At 43.2% G+C, this 18,056-nt stretch overlaps 1 protein-coding gene and 1 long non-coding RNA gene across 2 annotated transcripts; one reads left to right on the top strand and one right to left on the bottom strand.

The window, feature by feature from the left end:
- Positions 1-11,307: 11,307 nt before the first annotated feature.
- LOC119354904 lies at positions 11,308-14,108 on the bottom strand. The gene is made up of 6 exons (XR_005171326.1): positions 13,965-14,108; positions 13,738-13,887; positions 13,583-13,653; positions 12,694-12,947; positions 12,097-12,194; positions 11,308-11,595 (listed from the first exon to the last, which is right to left on the bottom strand). It is a non-coding gene; the product is annotated as an uncharacterized LOC119354904 (long non-coding RNA).
- Positions 14,109-14,870: 762 nt separating this feature from the next.
- On the top strand, positions 14,871-17,249 carry LOC119354902 (40S ribosomal protein S8). The gene is made up of 5 exons (XM_037621669.1): positions 14,871-15,005; positions 15,092-15,164; positions 15,866-16,202; positions 16,648-16,832; positions 16,953-17,249. The coding sequence occupies exons 1-5, from the start codon at positions 15,002-15,004 to the stop codon at positions 17,029-17,031; spliced, it is 678 nt and encodes a 225-aa protein (XP_037477566.1). The 5' UTR covers positions 14,871-15,001; the 3' UTR covers positions 17,032-17,249.
- The last annotated feature ends 807 nt before the right edge of the window (positions 17,250-18,056 follow it).

Here is an 18,056-nt window from a genome sequence, read left to right as displayed (position 1 = left end):
TTCTCTGAGTGTTGGTCCAACTTGTCAGCCGCCGGTGGCCACCAGGGGCAACTCTGGGCTGGCCTACCGGAAGTTTGGACGATCCGGTGTGCCCTGAGAAAGAGATATGTGCAGCTCCTATCGGTATTTGTCGGCACATTCGGGCGGTGTTGCTGGTTTAGTTTTACCCTGTCGAAATGTCTTGTTGTACCGGAATACCGAGTCTGATCGGAATGTCTCGGGAGGAGGTCTATTCCTTCGTTGACTGTGAGAGCTTGTGATGGGCTAAGTTAGGACACCCCTGCAGGGATTTGAACTTTCGAAAGCCGTGCCCGCGGTTATGGGCAGATGGGAATTTGTTAATGTCCGGTTGTAGAAAACCTGAAGTTGACCTTAATTAAAATGAATCAACCGCGTGTGTTACCATGATGGTCTCTTTCCGGCGGAGTCCGACAAGTGAACACGGTGTTGGAGTTATGCTTGACGTAGGTTGTTTTAGGATCACTTCTTGATCATACTTGTATCGACCGTGCTTTGCCTTCTCTTCTCGCTCTCATTTGCGTATGTTAGCCACCATATATGCTAGTCGCTTGCTGCAGCTCCACCTCATACTTTTACCTTACCCATAAGCTTAAATAGTCTTGATCGCAAGGGTGCGAGATTGCCGAGTCCCTGTGGCTCACAGATACTTCCAAAACCAGCTTGCAGGTGCCGATGAGTCCGTGCAGATGACGCAACCAAGCTCAGGAGGAGCTCGATGAAGACCTTGTCCTTTGTGTTGTTTCGTTCTAGTTGATCAGTAGTGGAGCCCAGTTGGGGTCGATCGGGGACCTTTGTCGCATTTGGGGTTCTTCTTTTATTTTGGTTCCATAGTCGGACCTTGATTGTATTTGGATGATGTAGTGCTTTATTCATGTATTGTGTGAAGTGGCGATTGTAAGCCAACTATGTATCTTTTTCCTTATGTATTACATGGGTTGTGTGAAGATTACCTCACTTGCGACATTGCTTTCAATGCGGTTATGCCTCTAAGTCGTGCTTCGACATGTGGGAGATATAGCCGTATCGAGGGCGTTACAAGTTGGTAATCAGAGCCTTCCCCGACCTTAGGAGCCCCATTGCTTGATCGTTTTAGCAGCCGAGTTGTGTCTAGAAAAATGTTTTGAGTCATTTAGGAATTATATATCGGAGAGTTTAGGAATTCTTTTTACTTCCCAGTCTCCTCATCGCTCTGGTAAGGCATCCTGACGTAGAGTTTTGACTCTTCTCTTATCAAATTTCACTAAAAAAATTAGGATCACGCGGGTATCTTGGAATCGTTTCGATGGTTTTATGATGAGAACATTGTCTTGGTGCCTCCTGTCAAGGGTTTTGTGGAAGTGTCCCGGGGAGTTGAGCTCTGAGGTGTTGTCGTCATAATTTTATCGTTGTAGTTCTGGAATACCTGAGTTTAGTACGCCGACATCGAAAATCTCTTTTATGCAGTTCGTTGGTAAGATAACCTCGACGCCACCCAGTACTGGGGCGGGAGTTCGGGAGTATTGCCATAACTTGTATAACGGATGCTTTTCGAAGGTTGAGGTAGATGATTTCCGAAGGTTTCTTGGTTATGTGTTGAAGGATGGATACAGCTGGATGTAGGATTTGCTAGTTTGGGTGAGATATTATGCTTCCCCTGTATCCCCAACACCTGATTGCATAACCGGAAAATTTCGGGAGTTTCATAGGTGGGAATTCAAGTAGCTCTTAGGATATCTTTCCGACAGATGTATGATATGAAATTGGGGTTCGACGTCTAGTGGTCCGCCTATTCACGATCGATTTTACAGTGGTCTTGTTGTGTCTTAAAGAGTCCTTGGCTATGCCGACTCGGGAACGCTTCGTATGTCATGTGCACTGCCTTGTACATGATGGTGCTGTACGATCGAGCCCGTGTAGGCCCCACCATGAAAACTTCGGACGAAATCTCTATCATATGTTTGTTCCGGCTTATTTTGCAAGCCAATCCTTTGTTTTGTTTTGAGTTGTGGTATTCGAGTTGCTTCAATGTCAAGTGTTGATTCCATACCTTTCCCAAATGGTGTTCTCATAATCCGACGTGGATACCAATCCTTCTTGATCATCAAGATTGTCTTGTCAATCCTTTTCACCGGCGTGTTTTCTCTTCAAGTGGATTCGATCATTTCAACATCCGCAAGATCCTATCTCAGTTTTTTTTCATCAACGTTGTTTGTTTCATCCGTCTTCAAGTTGTCTTTGTTTTCCCACCCACCCACCCCTTTTTCTTCTAGGACTCAGATTTCTCAATCAAGTACCCATCTTATTGGTTATGAAGTCTCTCCATTCCTTTCCGTCAATGTTCTTACCCGGTGGTTCTCATGAAGATGCTCTACTAGTTCAATATTCTCCATTCTTTTCCGGTGGATCCAATTCAAGCTTTCGGTGTAGATCATATTCTTTTCTGTATTTCAAATGCTTTTCTCGTGCCGGTGCACCTCATAACCATTCATTTCTCGCTATTCATTTGTTCTGGAGTGCTCAAGATATCTCAGAAGGATCGTCTTGTCATTCAAGATCCGTTAATCCTATTTTGAGGATGTTTATCTCATTCAAGCTATTTAACTCAACCGGTGCAACCTCTCTTTCAAATCATTCAACGGTGTTTTATTTGAGTGGGCACTAACCCATAGGTCTTTTCCCAGGATCTTACCTCACGCTTCTTATTCTCCCGGAGTTATTCTCAAATTCATTTCAAGTATGACGTAAGAATGAATTGTCATCAGTCATATGTCTTCCTCCAAGATCTTTCAAATTCTTTTCACCGTTGGCTCAACCTTTCTATTCGTCATCCCGGAGTATCTCAACAATTCTTGGTGGTGTTCCTCGTCATCATTCTCGGATTTGAAGACCGAAGAAGAATTTCTCTCAATCTTGTTCTTGCCCCTTCAGGATTCATGGTGCTAGCTTTATACCATTCTCTCATAATTATTTTCGGTTGTGAGAATTCTTTTCACCTATCCGGAGCAATTCAGGAGCCTTTTCAGTTTGTTCATCCAGAGCCCATCATCTAAGATTTATTCATCCTCAGCTTTCAGCTATCATTCTCCAAATTTTACCGGTGCTTCATTCAAGTGATCTTTAATCGGCTCGTGATCTCTTCGTTCTCATGTATCTAAATCCTCTCAAGTATCCTCGTTCATTTCATAATTCTTCCCGGTGTTCCTCTATCTTTCCTTTGGTCATTTTAATTCTGACGGTGGTTCGTTCAAGATTTCTCTTCCTTGTTTATCATATCAATTCATTCGTTGTTCCAAATCCCACCGGCGGTTCCATCAAGTCCTTATCAAGTTATCAATATCTCTCTTAATCTTTTCTACGAGAATAAGTAGTGTGCCAAATCCGTTGCTTGTCATTAATTTAAATTGGTGAAGGATACGCATAACATAATTCTTACTCGTGTTTCATCCTTATGTTAATCTTTTCTTCCGGAGTTTGTTCACGATGATTAAATTCTTGGGTTCAAGTGCTCACCCTTCTTTCCCGGAGTTCCAACCTCTTTCAATTATATTATCACGGAGATCCATCTAAATCATTGCAAGGTTCCACCTTGTGTTTTCAATTTCTCTTTCTTTTCATTCCTTTTGTTTACCGGAGTTCTTCATGAAGGTTCTACATGATGGTTCATCAAGGATTTAATTCCTTCTCGAAGTGTTCGTCAAGATTCTTTTCAGAGGAGCTCAAGCATTCTTCATCTGGCAATCCGGAGTGCATTTCTTTCTACCATATCTTTGGAGGTGGTATTATGTCATTCTTGATAATTTGAGTTCATGTTTCATGATTCACATGTTGTTAAGAATGAGGTATTTTAAATCCATCAATATCGTCATTGGAGTTATCTTGGGTTATGTCTCACCTAAAACCTTCCCTAAGGATTGTTGCTATTTATGGTGCTTATAAAGGACCCAAGTTCTTCTTTATCCTCCCGGTGAAATACGTCCTCGTCTCCTTGGTCATACCAATCCAATTTTTTTCCCGTGAGTGGCAGGTTGTCACCTCATAATTTGAGATGTATTCTATAAGACCGTATCAAGATTATTCTTTTTCGTTGTTGGTTTTCATTTGCAGTCGGAGTGCTGTCCAAATTATATCATTCTTAATCCTTTTCTATCTTGTTTTTAACCGGAGTGGTTTCAATATTTATCTTGCCCTTCAACCTCAAGGTTTTTCACAATGTTCTTTGTTTCTCTTTTCTAAAGGAGTGTTTTCGACCTTATTCACCTTCGTTGTGTTCTTTCTCGAATTTGTTCAATCTCGCAAGGTTCCTTGGTTTCACTTGTTTGTCAAAGAAGCAACTTAGTTTTACCTCTTCTCTTTCTCTTCCGTTTTTTCCTCCGGTGCCATTCTAGATCTCGGGACGAGATCCTCTCATAGTGGTGGAGTGTTGTAACGCCCCGAGATCGACGCTCCAGAAGACTTCCAGCTATTCCGAGTTTTGCCGTGTGTTTCTTTTGTGCTTGCTCTTTTACTTTTGCATTGCATCATGTCATCATGCCATCATGTCTTTAACCTTTGCATCTCAACTCAACTAACAAATTGCATAGATGGGTGATCTATTTAAATCGAGGGAAGGGTGACTTCTCTTTATAACATATCGTCCCAATATTAGGGAGCTATATTAAATATTTCTTTAATTTGGAAATCACCATAACACACTTGCATATTATCCCAATGCCTTTGTTATCTTAATTCTTGGTTTCCAACCTTGACATATATTCTTTCATCATATTCCGGAGCTCCACCAAAAATCCGAACATTTTTGGACCTTCCCAACCCTCACTTCCTATTCAAATCATTTGAATTTAAATCAAATGAGTTTGAATTTAAATCTTTCAATCATGGCTTTTTCTATTTTCTTGGAATAAGCACATTTCTGTGAGTCCGGGAAAATTATCTGCGTGTCCAACTTCTTCCCCTAACCCCCCTCTTTCTTTTCTTTCTTAATCTCTGTTTTTTTTCTTTTTCTTTTAGTAAGGAGAGTCGAGCCAGCCAGGCCTTTTTCCCTCTCCACGGGGCCGGCCTCTAATGCCATCCACCGGCCCATCTACTTCCAGCCGCAGCCCACACCCCACCTAACCCTAGGCCCAGCGAACCTCTCCCTCTCGATCTCTCCCAGAGCCGCCAGGGAGACCGCTGCCCGACTCCTTAGCCCCGATCCCCACTCCTTCTCTTCCACCTCGCGCTGCCCCTCTCCTCGCCCTTCCTCGCCCCCGCATGCGAGACCTCCCCGGCCACCGCATCCCTGTTCGCGCCCAGATCCCGTCGCCGTCTGGCCCGTGGAGCCGCCCACTGCTCCGCTTCGCCGCCCGGCGCGCCTCGCCGCCCGGCACGCCTCGCCGCCGCCCACGCACCCCGTGCCCGATCCCCTCGAGTCTCCTCTCCGCGCGCGACGGCCCTGCAGACGCCCGCCTCCGTTCGTTGGTGCCCGTCGTCGTGGGATTTTCCCTCGCGCCACCGGCCTCTGCTTCCCTTCTCCAGGCTGCGTCGCCGCCTTTCTGCTCCGCCTCCTCGTCATCGCCTTATCGTCTGAGGACCAGCGTCGCCTCCAGCGCCCACAGGGCCCCTGCGCATCGTCCTGACCTCGCCTCTTCCACAGCGTAGCCCCGCCATGATCGCTCCCCTGCTGCTGAAAACTCAGTCAATGCATAAAAATGTCCAAACGAACCCCGAAAAATCCCAAAAATTGACAGAACACTCCTGTTGTTCTATATTGACACGAGAAAAATTTGAAAGCAATAAGAGGCAATGGATATCGTTTCGTCCCCAAAGGTGGGACGTTCCCTACCGAAACCATCAGGCTTCTTGTGAGAAGCTGTGGTTTGTGAGAAGCATATCGCCAAACCTGCCCCAAATGGGACAAAAAATTTATCACGGCATTTTGATGCCGCTCCATGATAGCATGCCAAGTTTCATGAATTTCGAACGAGTTTTGGATTTACTAGAATTTAAAAATCATGTATCTCAATGTTTGCGGCCGAGTGACCATGGCAGGGTGTTTGACATTCATTCTCATTTCTTACATGGGACCTAAGCATGCAACCAAGGACACAAATTTAAATTTTCAACCAATTTATATGCATTAGAGCATGTGCGTGTAGTTGAAATTTGAATTATACACATAAATGCATTGAAAACTCAGTTAATGCATAAAAATGTCCAAACGTACCCCGAAAAATTCCAAAAATTGACACAACACTCCTGTTGTTCTATGTTGACACGAGAAATTTTTTGAAAGCAATAAGAGGCAATGGATATCATTTCGTCCCCAAAGGTGGGACGTTCCCTACCGAAACCATCAGACTTGTTGTGAGAAGCTCTGGTTTGTGAGAATCATATCCCCAAACCTGCCCTAGATGGGACAAAAAATTTACCACGGCATGTTGATGCCACTCCATGATAGCATGCCAAGTTTCATGAATTTCAGACGAGCTTTGGATTTACTAGAATTTAAAAACCAAGTGTCTCAATGTTTGCGGCCGAGTGACAGTGGCAGGGTGTTTGACATTCATTTCCCATTTCTTGCATGGGACCTTAGCATGCAACCAAGGGCATAAATTTGGATTTTCAACCAATTTATATGCATTAGAGCATGTGCATGTAGTTCAAATTAGAATTATGCACATAAATTCAATTAATGCATAAAAATGTCCAAACAAAGCACACAATTGTTCAAAGTGAATGGTCCGGCGGCACCGCGCGCAAAGTTTCCCTTCACATTTCCAAAATTTTGGCCTACCGCCAAAATATCTACCCTCGCCCCCTTCCCCACCCCCTTTTCTTCCTGACCACAAGTCACATTTTCCCTGCTTCCTCCTTCCTTCCTTCCTTCCTTCCTTCCTTCCTAAGCTATAGCCGCTTTCTCGCTCTCGCCGTCTCGCATCCTACCGTCGGGGTCGCCATGGTCTTCTTCAAAGACCTCTCCAGCGGTTCCTCCTCCGGCGTCGACTCCTTCACCACTCGGGTATGCCTCTCTTCTCTCTCTCGGGCTGTGACTTAGAATGAAGGATTTTTACCCGGCGATCGATTTGAGTCATTTCTTCCTCTTGTAGCTCCCTAGGACCATCAGTGGCAACGAATGGAGCGGGGTAGCTGAAGATCTATCCGCTCATTGTCACCATCAATCTCCATGCGTGAAGCTAGTTGCGTTTGAATCAGTGGACAGTGGGAGGAAGTTTCTGGCATGTGCAGAGAAGGTTAGACCCTCTTTCGTTGTTACAAATCATTTGTTAGATGTGATTCAGATACTGTCACGGTCCCAACCCATTCATACCACACCTTCAACCAAACGCATCCTAAGATAGTGTCACAGTTTGAACCTATTATCTTAAATTGTTGCCATCTCATCAGCGGTGCCATTAGAAAATTATTTGGCACCGCTTCAGCAGTTTGTGCAGCCAACTTTGATCCACACATCCGAGCAGCCAAGTAGTAAAATACTAAATCTTTATGGCACGAAGGAACTGGGCATCAGAGTAACTACGTGCTCCGGAGTCCGGGTCCCTGATTTTTTTCCACTGCATCGGCTCGCCACTGTAGGGCACCGGTGTGAGATGTAGCAACAGTTGTCTTTACCCCAGTTTTGGCATATATAGTGGACGGCCTTAGTGCTATTTGTTCCATGTTACTAAATTTGTGCATGTACACATCTGTTAGTATCACTTTGTTGTCATCCAAACACTGTCACTATGTTGTTGCGGTTATATTTACCTTTCTCATAAAATGTTCAGTTTGTTATTTATTGTACATGGGTAAGAACTTGCAGCGTTGTTGTAGTTAATTTTAGTTTATGATGTTCCATAATTTGGTTCTTGTCTTAGTAGCAATTAATTCATTTGCACATTGATCTTTTTGAGAAGATATGTCATAATTAACATGTTTCTTCAGTTTTTCAAAATAAGCATTGGTGATTTTCTATGTTGCTACAAACTCATTTCCCCTATAATTTTTACTGATCTAGTTTTAAAAATTATAGGATGAATAGAAGTGTTCTTACCTGGAGTGGGTTGATCAAGAGTGGCCACAGTCTTTGAAGATGTGCCTAGCGAAGCTCTGGAGCATGTATGAGGAAGAGAACAGACGTAGGCTTAGAGAAACTATTGTCAACACTGAAGAATATTTGAAGATGCGGGATAAAAAGAGGAAGGTGGAGAATGAGCTCAGGTTTTTTAAATCAGACTTTGCTAAGATGATGTTGGCGAAGGAGGAGGCACTTTCCCAGTTGGCCAGTGCAAAACAAGTTCTTACTGAACTGAAAGCAGAGGTGGAAAGACGAGCCTGGATGATCTCGATTAGGGAAATGAATGTATTGTTCTTATGAAGTTGAACTAGCTATATGTTGTACTGTGCTGTTTTCATGTAGCTATCATACTGTGATGTTATAATATATTTATGTGCCTGATATGAAATTGGCAAACAACTATTCGATATGAAATGTGAATCTGCGTAATACTGGAATTATTAATTGTAAACTAATAAACCTGCTAAATGTGTCATGGACCTTTGCAAATAGTTCTAGCAGTAAAAGCGCTTGTAATGGAGGATAGCCCGATGCCATACAATTTTCTTCATCAAATCGTGTGTGATGTAGTTGATAAAAGCAAATAGTTAACCGAGGCAGGCCGTGTGTGATAGTTACACCTTTCACACACGAGCCTACACATAAAACTGTATGGGATGTACATATGAACGAAAACGTTTTCCCTTGATTGACTATGTGGGATGTACATAAGAATGGAAACGTATTCCTTGGATTGACTGTGTGTGATATACATACCTACGGAAATATTTTTCCGGATTCACCGCGTGTGATGTACATACCTATGAAAATGTTTTTCTGGGATTCACTGTGTAGGATGTACATACCTACGGAAATGTTTTTCTGAGATTCACCGTGTGGGATGTACATACCTACGGAAATGTTTTTCTGCGATTCACCGTGTGGGATGTACATACCTACGGAAATGATTGGGTTTGGATGCCTCGCCCAATCGCACACGGCCCCAGCCTGTGTCCCTGAGGGCCTATCCCCGACGATTTCTGGATCGTGTGGGAAGGATCCCCTATCGCCCACACTCACTTGGCGACGGTTCCAAATGCCGTCGCGGAAAGGGGTTAAAAACCGTTTGTATAACACCGACGCGTACTAGCGGTTGTCAGACTACATGGGACTGTTCATACCTATACGGTTAGCCTTCGAGGCTAAGTTACCCGATCTCTTCGGGAAGGTTATGAGCTTGGCTGCCTTGGCTGGCATCTCTCCTTTAAAGGAGTAGTTTGAGAATTATAAAGGGGAACTCGTCTATCGAGCCAAGGACTCCGGATCCGAGGTGGCTCTCGTTACGAGGGTCGACCTCGGCATAGAAGACCAGTTCAGGGGCTACTGACGGTGTCCTGGATTAGGGGGTGCTAACCTGGTCGGCCCATGCTCCTTGGGTTGGGCCAATGGGCCCTCAGTCGTGATCAAGGTGGACTCCGGAGGCCCTGTGTGGGAGGCGTGATCAAGACTACCTCCACCGAAGACTTGTCGTATACTCCAAGATTTCTCCTGCCGCCCTGCTCCTAGATACCGACCTTGTAACCCTAAATACCCTACCTGGCGTGTATATAAGCCATGGGGTTTAGCCCGTAGAGGGGACATTAACGCAATATCATTCATCTAGCCCTAGAGTTAGACCACATATTACGATCTCGATGTAGATCAACTCTGTACTTAATACATAACCATTAATATAAACAAGAGCATATGTAGGGTTTTACCTCCATCTAGAGGGCCCGAACTTGGGTAAAACACCGTCTCTCTGTTCCTATTACCATCCATCCGAGATCCACAGCTAGGGACCCCCTACCCCGGGGTCTGCCGGTTTTGACACCAACATTAGCAATCCGCCGCACAGTGTTCCTCCTGCACACGCGGACATCGTTAGAGGTGGCGCACTTGCGCCGCTACAGCGAACCTATTACGTGGGATCCAACGATCAGCCATTCGAGAAGATCGGACGGGGAAGAGACACCTCGCGGACGCGCTGCCCCAACTATTCTTCCGCTGCGCGGCACTACGCGGCTAGTGGCAACGATCTGTGATCCATCTCCCTTAGCATGTTTCTGGATGTTCTGTGGGTAGGAAATTTTAATTTGAGGTCGACACACCCTACCATAGATCCCAACACCCCCTACCCTGGATCAGCTGGATTTAGCTCCGACAATCCTAGCACATGGTCTCGCGACATCCTTTATGATGACCGTTTTGCGGATCAGAAGATAGCCAAGATAATTTGAGTGACGTGGCCATTTGGAACTCCAAAAACAATTGGACACACGAGGAGAAGCACCCTGATCCAGGCTACTTTGTGAAGCGTGTTAAGGAAGATCTTTCCATCATTGATATTCCAACACCATTGATTGTTTTGCCAGGGGTATGGATGGTGGCCGCGGGGGATTGAATGGATTAATATTAATATTTATGTTGCTATTGATTCTGAGCAAAACAAAGCGGGTGCTGGTGTTGTTGCTAGATCACCAACAACCCTGGTTGGCGCATAGTGCAAACCCCATAATGGAGTAACTTATCCTATGATTACATAGATGCTTGTTGTAAAGGATGGAGTCATCTTCATGAAGCTCAGGGGATTCACACATGTCGCAGTGGAGACCAATTGTGTGGAGGTAGTTAACCTCTGGAACACTCACGGCGATTCTCATTTGGTCGTGCCACATATTCTTTTAGAAATTGGAGAACTTGTTTTAGCTTTTTTCTTCTTATGTAATTCAACTTGTAAACAGGTCGGCCAATCTTCTGGTTCATCTTTGCACCAAGCGAGCCTACGCGTTGATGATCACCGAGAGTTGGCTTGACTCATAACCACCTTTCCTGATCAGCAACTTATTAGCTAACTGTCCCAGGAACTCATTGTGTTGAACAAAGCTCTCAAATTCCCACAAGCAAATGCATAATTAAATTTTTTTTAAAATTGTTGTATATCCTTGATGTCTACTTGTTTATTACACCTTGTACATTTTATACAACACAAACATTTTTATACACGTTTAACTTTTTGTAAATACATAATTAATAATTTTTTCATATCTATGTTTTGATCTCTATTTTTCATACACGTTATATATCTTTACTAGACCATGACGGCGCGCGTTGCTGCGCCCGTCCATTTGTTCGATATATTGATATTAATTGTGTAAATACATATAGATTTGAGAAATGAAAGTTAAACATATTTTTTGTGTGGACAATATAATGTGCAAAATGGATATTATATGTAGGAAAATATAATTATGTTTATATAAGCTATAAGAACATGGGACTGAAAACAACATGACCAAGCAAAGATATTGTACACCAGTGCGGATAATTTGCTCCTCGTACCCAAACACATCTTATTTTGATCATTGCTGCCAGCAACCTCTTCATCCTCTCTGCAGCAAGAGCGGACCCCATGTGCCTTCTCTGAAACCGGTCATGGGCTAGTTCACACAAGATACAAAATGGTTCAATACATGTGAAAAGACGTTGCCTTTGCATGATGCCAGTGTGCCAAATATTCCAAGCTGCAAGAGGATGAATCAGGTCCTCGATGGCTTAACATTTCACAATCATAAATCATTTGCGTTTACTATTTTTCCAATGAATAATATCATCCTCGATGGCTACATATGTTCTCCGTGTGAAGACTTATTTTGGGATGGAAGGAGTACAACATACCAATAGCAGGACATTAAGAATATTAGCTTTGGTCCATATAAAATTAGATATATTTCACATAAATCCACAACCGAAATAAGATAAGGACGATTATCATATATGTTTAGAGGAAGATATAGGAGTGTGTAATACATGAATGAATGCCCTGCATCAATTTGATCCAATTTTTAACAAATAGGTGTAAGATTTCAGTCATATATAAAGTCAAATTTTCATGGTGGGATGTAGGTTTTCTTGTCGCATTCAACATAATGATGAGAAAACTTGTGTGCATGCAAAGTAGGCCGATCATCATAAGTAAGCTGCAATTTGATATAAGATACAGTGATAGCTCAACAAAATCTTACCATTTCAAGCTGCATGCAGCTTGTCTGGATGGTCATAAAATTTCTGAAAAAGTGAAGCGATTTTTTGAAATTTAGCATAAATAGCTTTCAAAATGCACCTGTAGATGTGCAAAAAGGAGAGGTTAGAAACAAAACAAAATAATAACACAGGTCTACTTTTGAGCATCATCTATATGTTTAGTGCCACTGAAAGTGAAGCCCCCCTGCAGCCAACTTTTACAGTACGGTAGAAATGAGGTAAATGCCAAAAATAAACAGTGTTATATTCGATTTTGATAATGTTAGAAGATTATGTGTATAATTTATATTATATTTGTCAAGAATACATATAACAGCAGTTTATGTAATTTCCTAAATTGAGTGAAAGAGTAGTTTACGCGGAAGTACCAAATTGACCTTCACAGCTCACCAAGACCTTCCGGTCAAAGAAAAGAAGCTTATTAATATGTAGCAAATACTAACTAAACTTATTAAGATCTCGAAGCCAACAAGCACAACTTGCTATGTTGATAAGCATTTTGTTCAATAACCATGGACAAAGCTACAAGACGGCACACAAAAAAACGCAGCAACATGATGCTTGTTTAGTATCCATACCTTATACCCATGATACTCATCAACTGTCACATAGGCAGTGTCATTGCTTAGGCATCATCCCTATTCTTCCACAAGAAATAAATATGACGATCCACTGTATCTTCTCATTTTTATATTTCATTTCTAGTACGTAATATTGTGTCGTCGTCCATCTTTCAAAGTTCCGGTTGTTAATTCTGCATCATCAGGTGTGGCAAACTGGAGTCAACAAAAACTCTGAATCATTTATAGTCTCAGTGTTATCACAATCTTCCCTGCCAAAGAATCATAATTGTTAAAAGCAAAACATATGTTTATAAATTCTACTATGATAGAAATGCACATGAGAGAAATGATGCTAGCAGTTTGGGAAATCTAGAGGCACCAAAACGACTGCACTTTCAGGAACAACATGGCATCTATGCGAGACGTGCTGCAGGCCATTAGACGGGGCATCGATCTATGGAGGCAGGCCGGAGCAACATGTTTGCTGCACCCGTTCACTTTGCTGCCAGAGGGGATCGGCTGAAGCCTCTCCTCTGCTCCCTTTTCCTTTTTTCCGTAGCAATAGTCTTGTCTCTTTTATCTGTTCTCTGATCATAGGATCAGCACTATGTATTCTTTTATCCACTGCTTTCTGCTATGGGTAATATGAAAAAGCCAGTAATGTTGGATCTTTCAAAAAAAGAAAGGAACTTGATTGTGCCCCAATACATAGTTTTCATCTCTTCATTAGAATAGTAAAAGACAATACGTATGCATGAGCTGAATTAGATCGATCAATTAATGCTAATTGTCATGTTTCGCTCACCTGTATGGAAAGAACATCGACATCATTCATAAATTAAAAAAAGGACCGCTTGGGAAAATTCAATCATATCTAGAGAAGAGATCTCAGTACAGAACCAACCTTGGTTTCTTTGGACAGATTCTTACTGCAGGGATGAATCTCTTCCAGTCTCTTATCTCTTAAACGATGATCTAAAGAAATATCAACACATGAGAACATCCCATAAACAGGGATGGAAAGGAGGGGAGGGGGAGGGGCGTTCAAAAGGGACTCACCAGTACAAACCACGGCCAGATCTGGGCTCTGACAGGCAAAGAAGACACTGTATCCATGAAAGGAAGGACGTGGAAACATAATGGGCTCCTCGCCGCTGTCTCTGCAAGGAACGTCTAGGGATGCATCCTACACTGCATTCTCGTCTCCACCTAAGTAGCATCAGGAGGAATGTAGGGAAGGTAAGATGATTTCACCTCCAACACAAGAAGGAAGAAGTTGATTTTACCTGGAATCTCTACAAAGCGTAAGGCAGACGGGAGGGAGATGTCGTGACGCCTCGGGTACGCGTATAGCGTCGCGGCGGCGAGCGGACCTAGGGCAGACGCCGTCGGAGAGGTCGCGACTTGCGAGAGAAGAGAGAAAAGTACAGAGGAATCGTGCGGCGTCGCTTGGTTCGCCTTCTCTAGAAAGGCCGAGGTTGGCCCAGTTAACCAGAGAGTCTCAATTTTGTTACGGGAGCGGCGACCCGTTTTATTCGCGGAAACTGTTGCGCTTGGAGATTTATCCAACGGCCAAAAATTGATACTTGTATAGATCCGACGATCAAAAATACTGATGGCCTTAGAGGGCTCGAAGAGTGCTCGGTTGTAATGTCTTTAAATATATACAGTCGGAACATTTTTTATACATGTTTACATTTTTCAAATGCCCGATTAACATTTTTACAAACACATGTTTTTGAACATTGTTGTTCGAACATGTGTTAATTTTTTTAATACGTCCTGAGACATTTTTTGAAATGCTATCAGCATTTTCTAAAAGCTGCACCAACATATTTTTAACGCTGCACACACATTTTTTTTCAAAATTAAGTATTTTTTTGAAATATATGTATTATATTTTTTTGAAATATAGAAAAACAAAACAAAAATGCAAAACAAAATAAAAAACGAAATCCAGGAACGTACTAAGGAAGCGAGCGGACGCTTCTGGCGTTGACTAGGAGGTCTCAATGAAAAATGTACTTTTTTTTGACATGGGCCAACTATGTAGCGTCGTCTGTACTTTTTTTTTAGAAGTTGCGTCCTGTCTGCTCATTTGGGCTTGGTGACGAAGGCCGACTAGACCGCGCGCTTTAGCCCATGGTGCACCTTTGGACCATTCGCGGCCCACCTGTGAGTAAACCCTAAGCCCGGATGCCTTCCTATTTAATCTCGACCCCCCTTAGGGTTCCCCTCCTTCCTCCTTCGAGACCAAACCAAAGCTGCGGCGGCGCGCGCATAGGAGGCGAATCAGCAGCGGAACCAAGCCGCCGACGCCACCATGGGTAAGCTCCGCCGATGTACTATTCGTTGTTCCCTCGGAGGCTGCCTGGTTTGCACGATGCTTATTGCCGCCATGGTGGCTCTGCAGGTATCTCGCGTGACTCCATGCACAAGCGCCGGGCCACCGGTGGGAAGCAGAAGGCTTGGAGGAAGAAGCGAAAGTAAGAGCGAATCCCCTCCCTTTCCCCCTTCCCTTACGGTTCGTGAAGATGTGTGGATGTTCTACGTAGGTTAGATCCGTGTTTACTTAGATCAGGCGTGTATAAATTGTCGTTGCTGCGGTGGATATCTGGGTTTATCCGACGCGTCTGTACTCTTTAGGATGATAGCTCGGTAACTAGCATTTTCTAGATCTCGTATGATAGCTTGGTGGTAACTAGCCTGGTAATTACGCGAGTAGCGCGGGTATTCCGCTTTCTGGTGACTTGATAACCTTATCCGTTTACGCACATCTATGGTTTTGGCTACATGCGAACTTCTGATGTGTTCATGTTAATTTGCTGTAACTAATGTGAACTTGATGTTGGCAATATAACCGGGTCCATCACTCATTTTTGTAGTGATGCTGCTGTTTCGATGGTTGTTTTGAAGTACAAGTTTTGTGATTCAGTATTCTTGCTTCAGAATGTCCAGAGCGTCATACTTACAATATTCTGTGTTCAGACATGATGTTGTCTATACGTAAACATGTTTTTATTTTGTATTCTGGGAGTTATTCTTAGCCATGTCCGCACTTGGTTCTGTTTCATTTTGGAATATGCAAATTTGAACAAATGTACTGATCAACTCTTAGGCTGTTTGATTCCTTTCAAGAACTTTACACTTTGTTATGAATCTTACTTTGTCCTTCATCTTTTATCAGGTATGAGCTCGGCCGCCAGCCAGCCAACACTAAGCTTTCAAGCAACAAGACAGTGAGGAGGGTCCGTGTTCGCGGAGGTAACGTGAAGTGGAGGGCTCTCCGTCTTGACACTGGTAACTTCTCATGGGGTAGTGAGGCTGTGACCCGCAAGACCCGTCTCCTGGATGTGGTTTACAATTCGTCAAACAATGAGCTTGTGAGGACTCAGACCCTTGTCAAGAATGCCATTGTGCAAGTTGATGCTGCCCCCTTCAAGCAGTGGTACCTGACTCATTATGGAGTCGAAATCGGTAGGAAGAAGAAAGCTGCTGCAGCTGCCAAGAAGGAACCTGCTGAGGTATTATTCCTGTTTCTGTATTTCAATTCTGTATCCTGAGGTTGGTAATTACTGTATAGCTTGTTTAGGATGTGCTACTTAGTTGAAATGATTTGGATTTCAATTCTGTATTCTGATCAACTCTATTTGTAGTTGGAGCACAAGTACCAATTCTTTTTTATTCTGATTGCATGCATTAGTATCCTTTTATCCTGGACTGTTAGTAGTTCCAACTTTTATCCAGCCTCCTTGCTCATTGTATTTCATTCATGAATAAATTCCTTAAATTGGTCTTTGTAGATACAAACTTTAATGTTTTGAACATCTTATTTTAATGGTTGCATTTTGCCAGTAAGGCCCCTAGTTTGTATTATGCCCTTTTCCCCTTGGATTGTATCCAATCCCTGACCCAGTCTTATCCCTGTTCACTGCTTATGTTTGCTTTGTGTGATTTTCTTATGCACAGGGGCAAGAGGCTGAGGTTGCTGCTGCTGCCACAGAGGAAGCAAAGAAGAGCAACAATGTCCAGAGGAAGCTTGAGAAGCGCCAGCAGGGACGTACACTGGACTCGCACATTGAGGAGCAGTTCAGTGGTGGAAGGCTGCTGGCCTGCATTTCGTCTCGCCCTGGACAGTGTGGCAGAGCTGATGGGTAAGCATCACAGTTCATCTGTTCATCTCCCCTTGTATATTAAATTCTGGAAGAACATAAAGCAGTACTCTACAATTTCTTGTTAGCTATGGTGTTAATACTTGTGTCTTGAAACTACAGGTACATCCTGGAGGGCAAGGAGCTGGAGTTCTACATGAGGAAGCTCCAGAAGAAGAAGGGCAAGGGTGCCACAGCTTAGGCTGAAGAGCTGCTGCATGTTACTCGTTGGATTTTCTTAGATGTTGCGTCCATGTCATGTTTGCAGACATACTGAACACCATTTTCTGTAAACGGTTCGAGTCCTAGGTTGAACTGAGAATGTTTTGCCTGTTTTGGTTGTGATCTAAAGCTATCCAGATTCTATTATGTGTTCTACCTTGCAGTATTTTCATCTGTTCAGTGAAATTTTGATCTTGAGTCTCCATGTTGATTTGCTGCCAGCTTTGCCTTTCAGGCATGTTAGATTTGTATGGTTCCTGCAGTTGCAAAGGACCCATCCAGTGTGAAAACCCGATCATGTATGCAAAGCAATTTTGATCATGGAATCTTTGCACAATTGTTGGCTATTTTTCTTTCTGGAGATAGACGATGACTAGCCGCTACCCCAGCCTGTGCTAATTCTCGGTAGTGTAGGCGCTTTGCGCGGCTCTCCATGCCTTTGTATTCGGTGGTTTTCATTTTCTGTTACTGGATTTCTCGCTGCCTCTGGAGTCTGTCAAAAGTGTTACACCTATTAAATCCTGTTGTCAGAGCTTTGGTTGTTCATGTGTCAAGCCTTGTGTGCCCATTCTTTTTGAAGGTGGTTGAGAGAAACACTTGAGAAGAACTATCACTGAAGGAAGATAGCTATGGAGGGGAGATCTAGAGAGGTAGTCTTCTCCAAATTATTAGAGATGGAAGTCTTGAATCCTTGATGGATCTTCTCCAAAGGAGGCCATTTCCAATTAAGTTATCGATGAGCAAAGCCAAGTAATTCTATTATGCTTTCATAACACAAAAAAAATGAGAGGTGCACGAAATATAGTCTAAGAACAAAAAGGCATGGGCTACTGCGTGCATTAGTGCTACCGCACCAAAGTAGAGTATTTTCTGGGAGCTCCAGCGACTGACCGGACAGTTTCGTGTCTTGTCCGTCCAGGGAAGATGGGTCGCGCACGCATGGTTAGGTGTGGCTAAGGTTACATGCAAGAGAGAAAGAAAAGAAGCTGAATTTTTTTTACACGG

This window comes from Triticum dicoccoides, chromosome 2A (genome assembly GCF_002162155.2).
Source record: "Triticum dicoccoides isolate Atlit2015 ecotype Zavitan chromosome 2A, WEW_v2.0, whole genome shotgun sequence".
NCBI classification, from domain to species: Eukaryota; Viridiplantae; Streptophyta; class Magnoliopsida; order Poales; family Poaceae; genus Triticum; species Triticum dicoccoides.
Note: the sequence above shows the minus strand (reverse complement) of the source record. Positions and strands in the feature narration are given on the sequence as shown.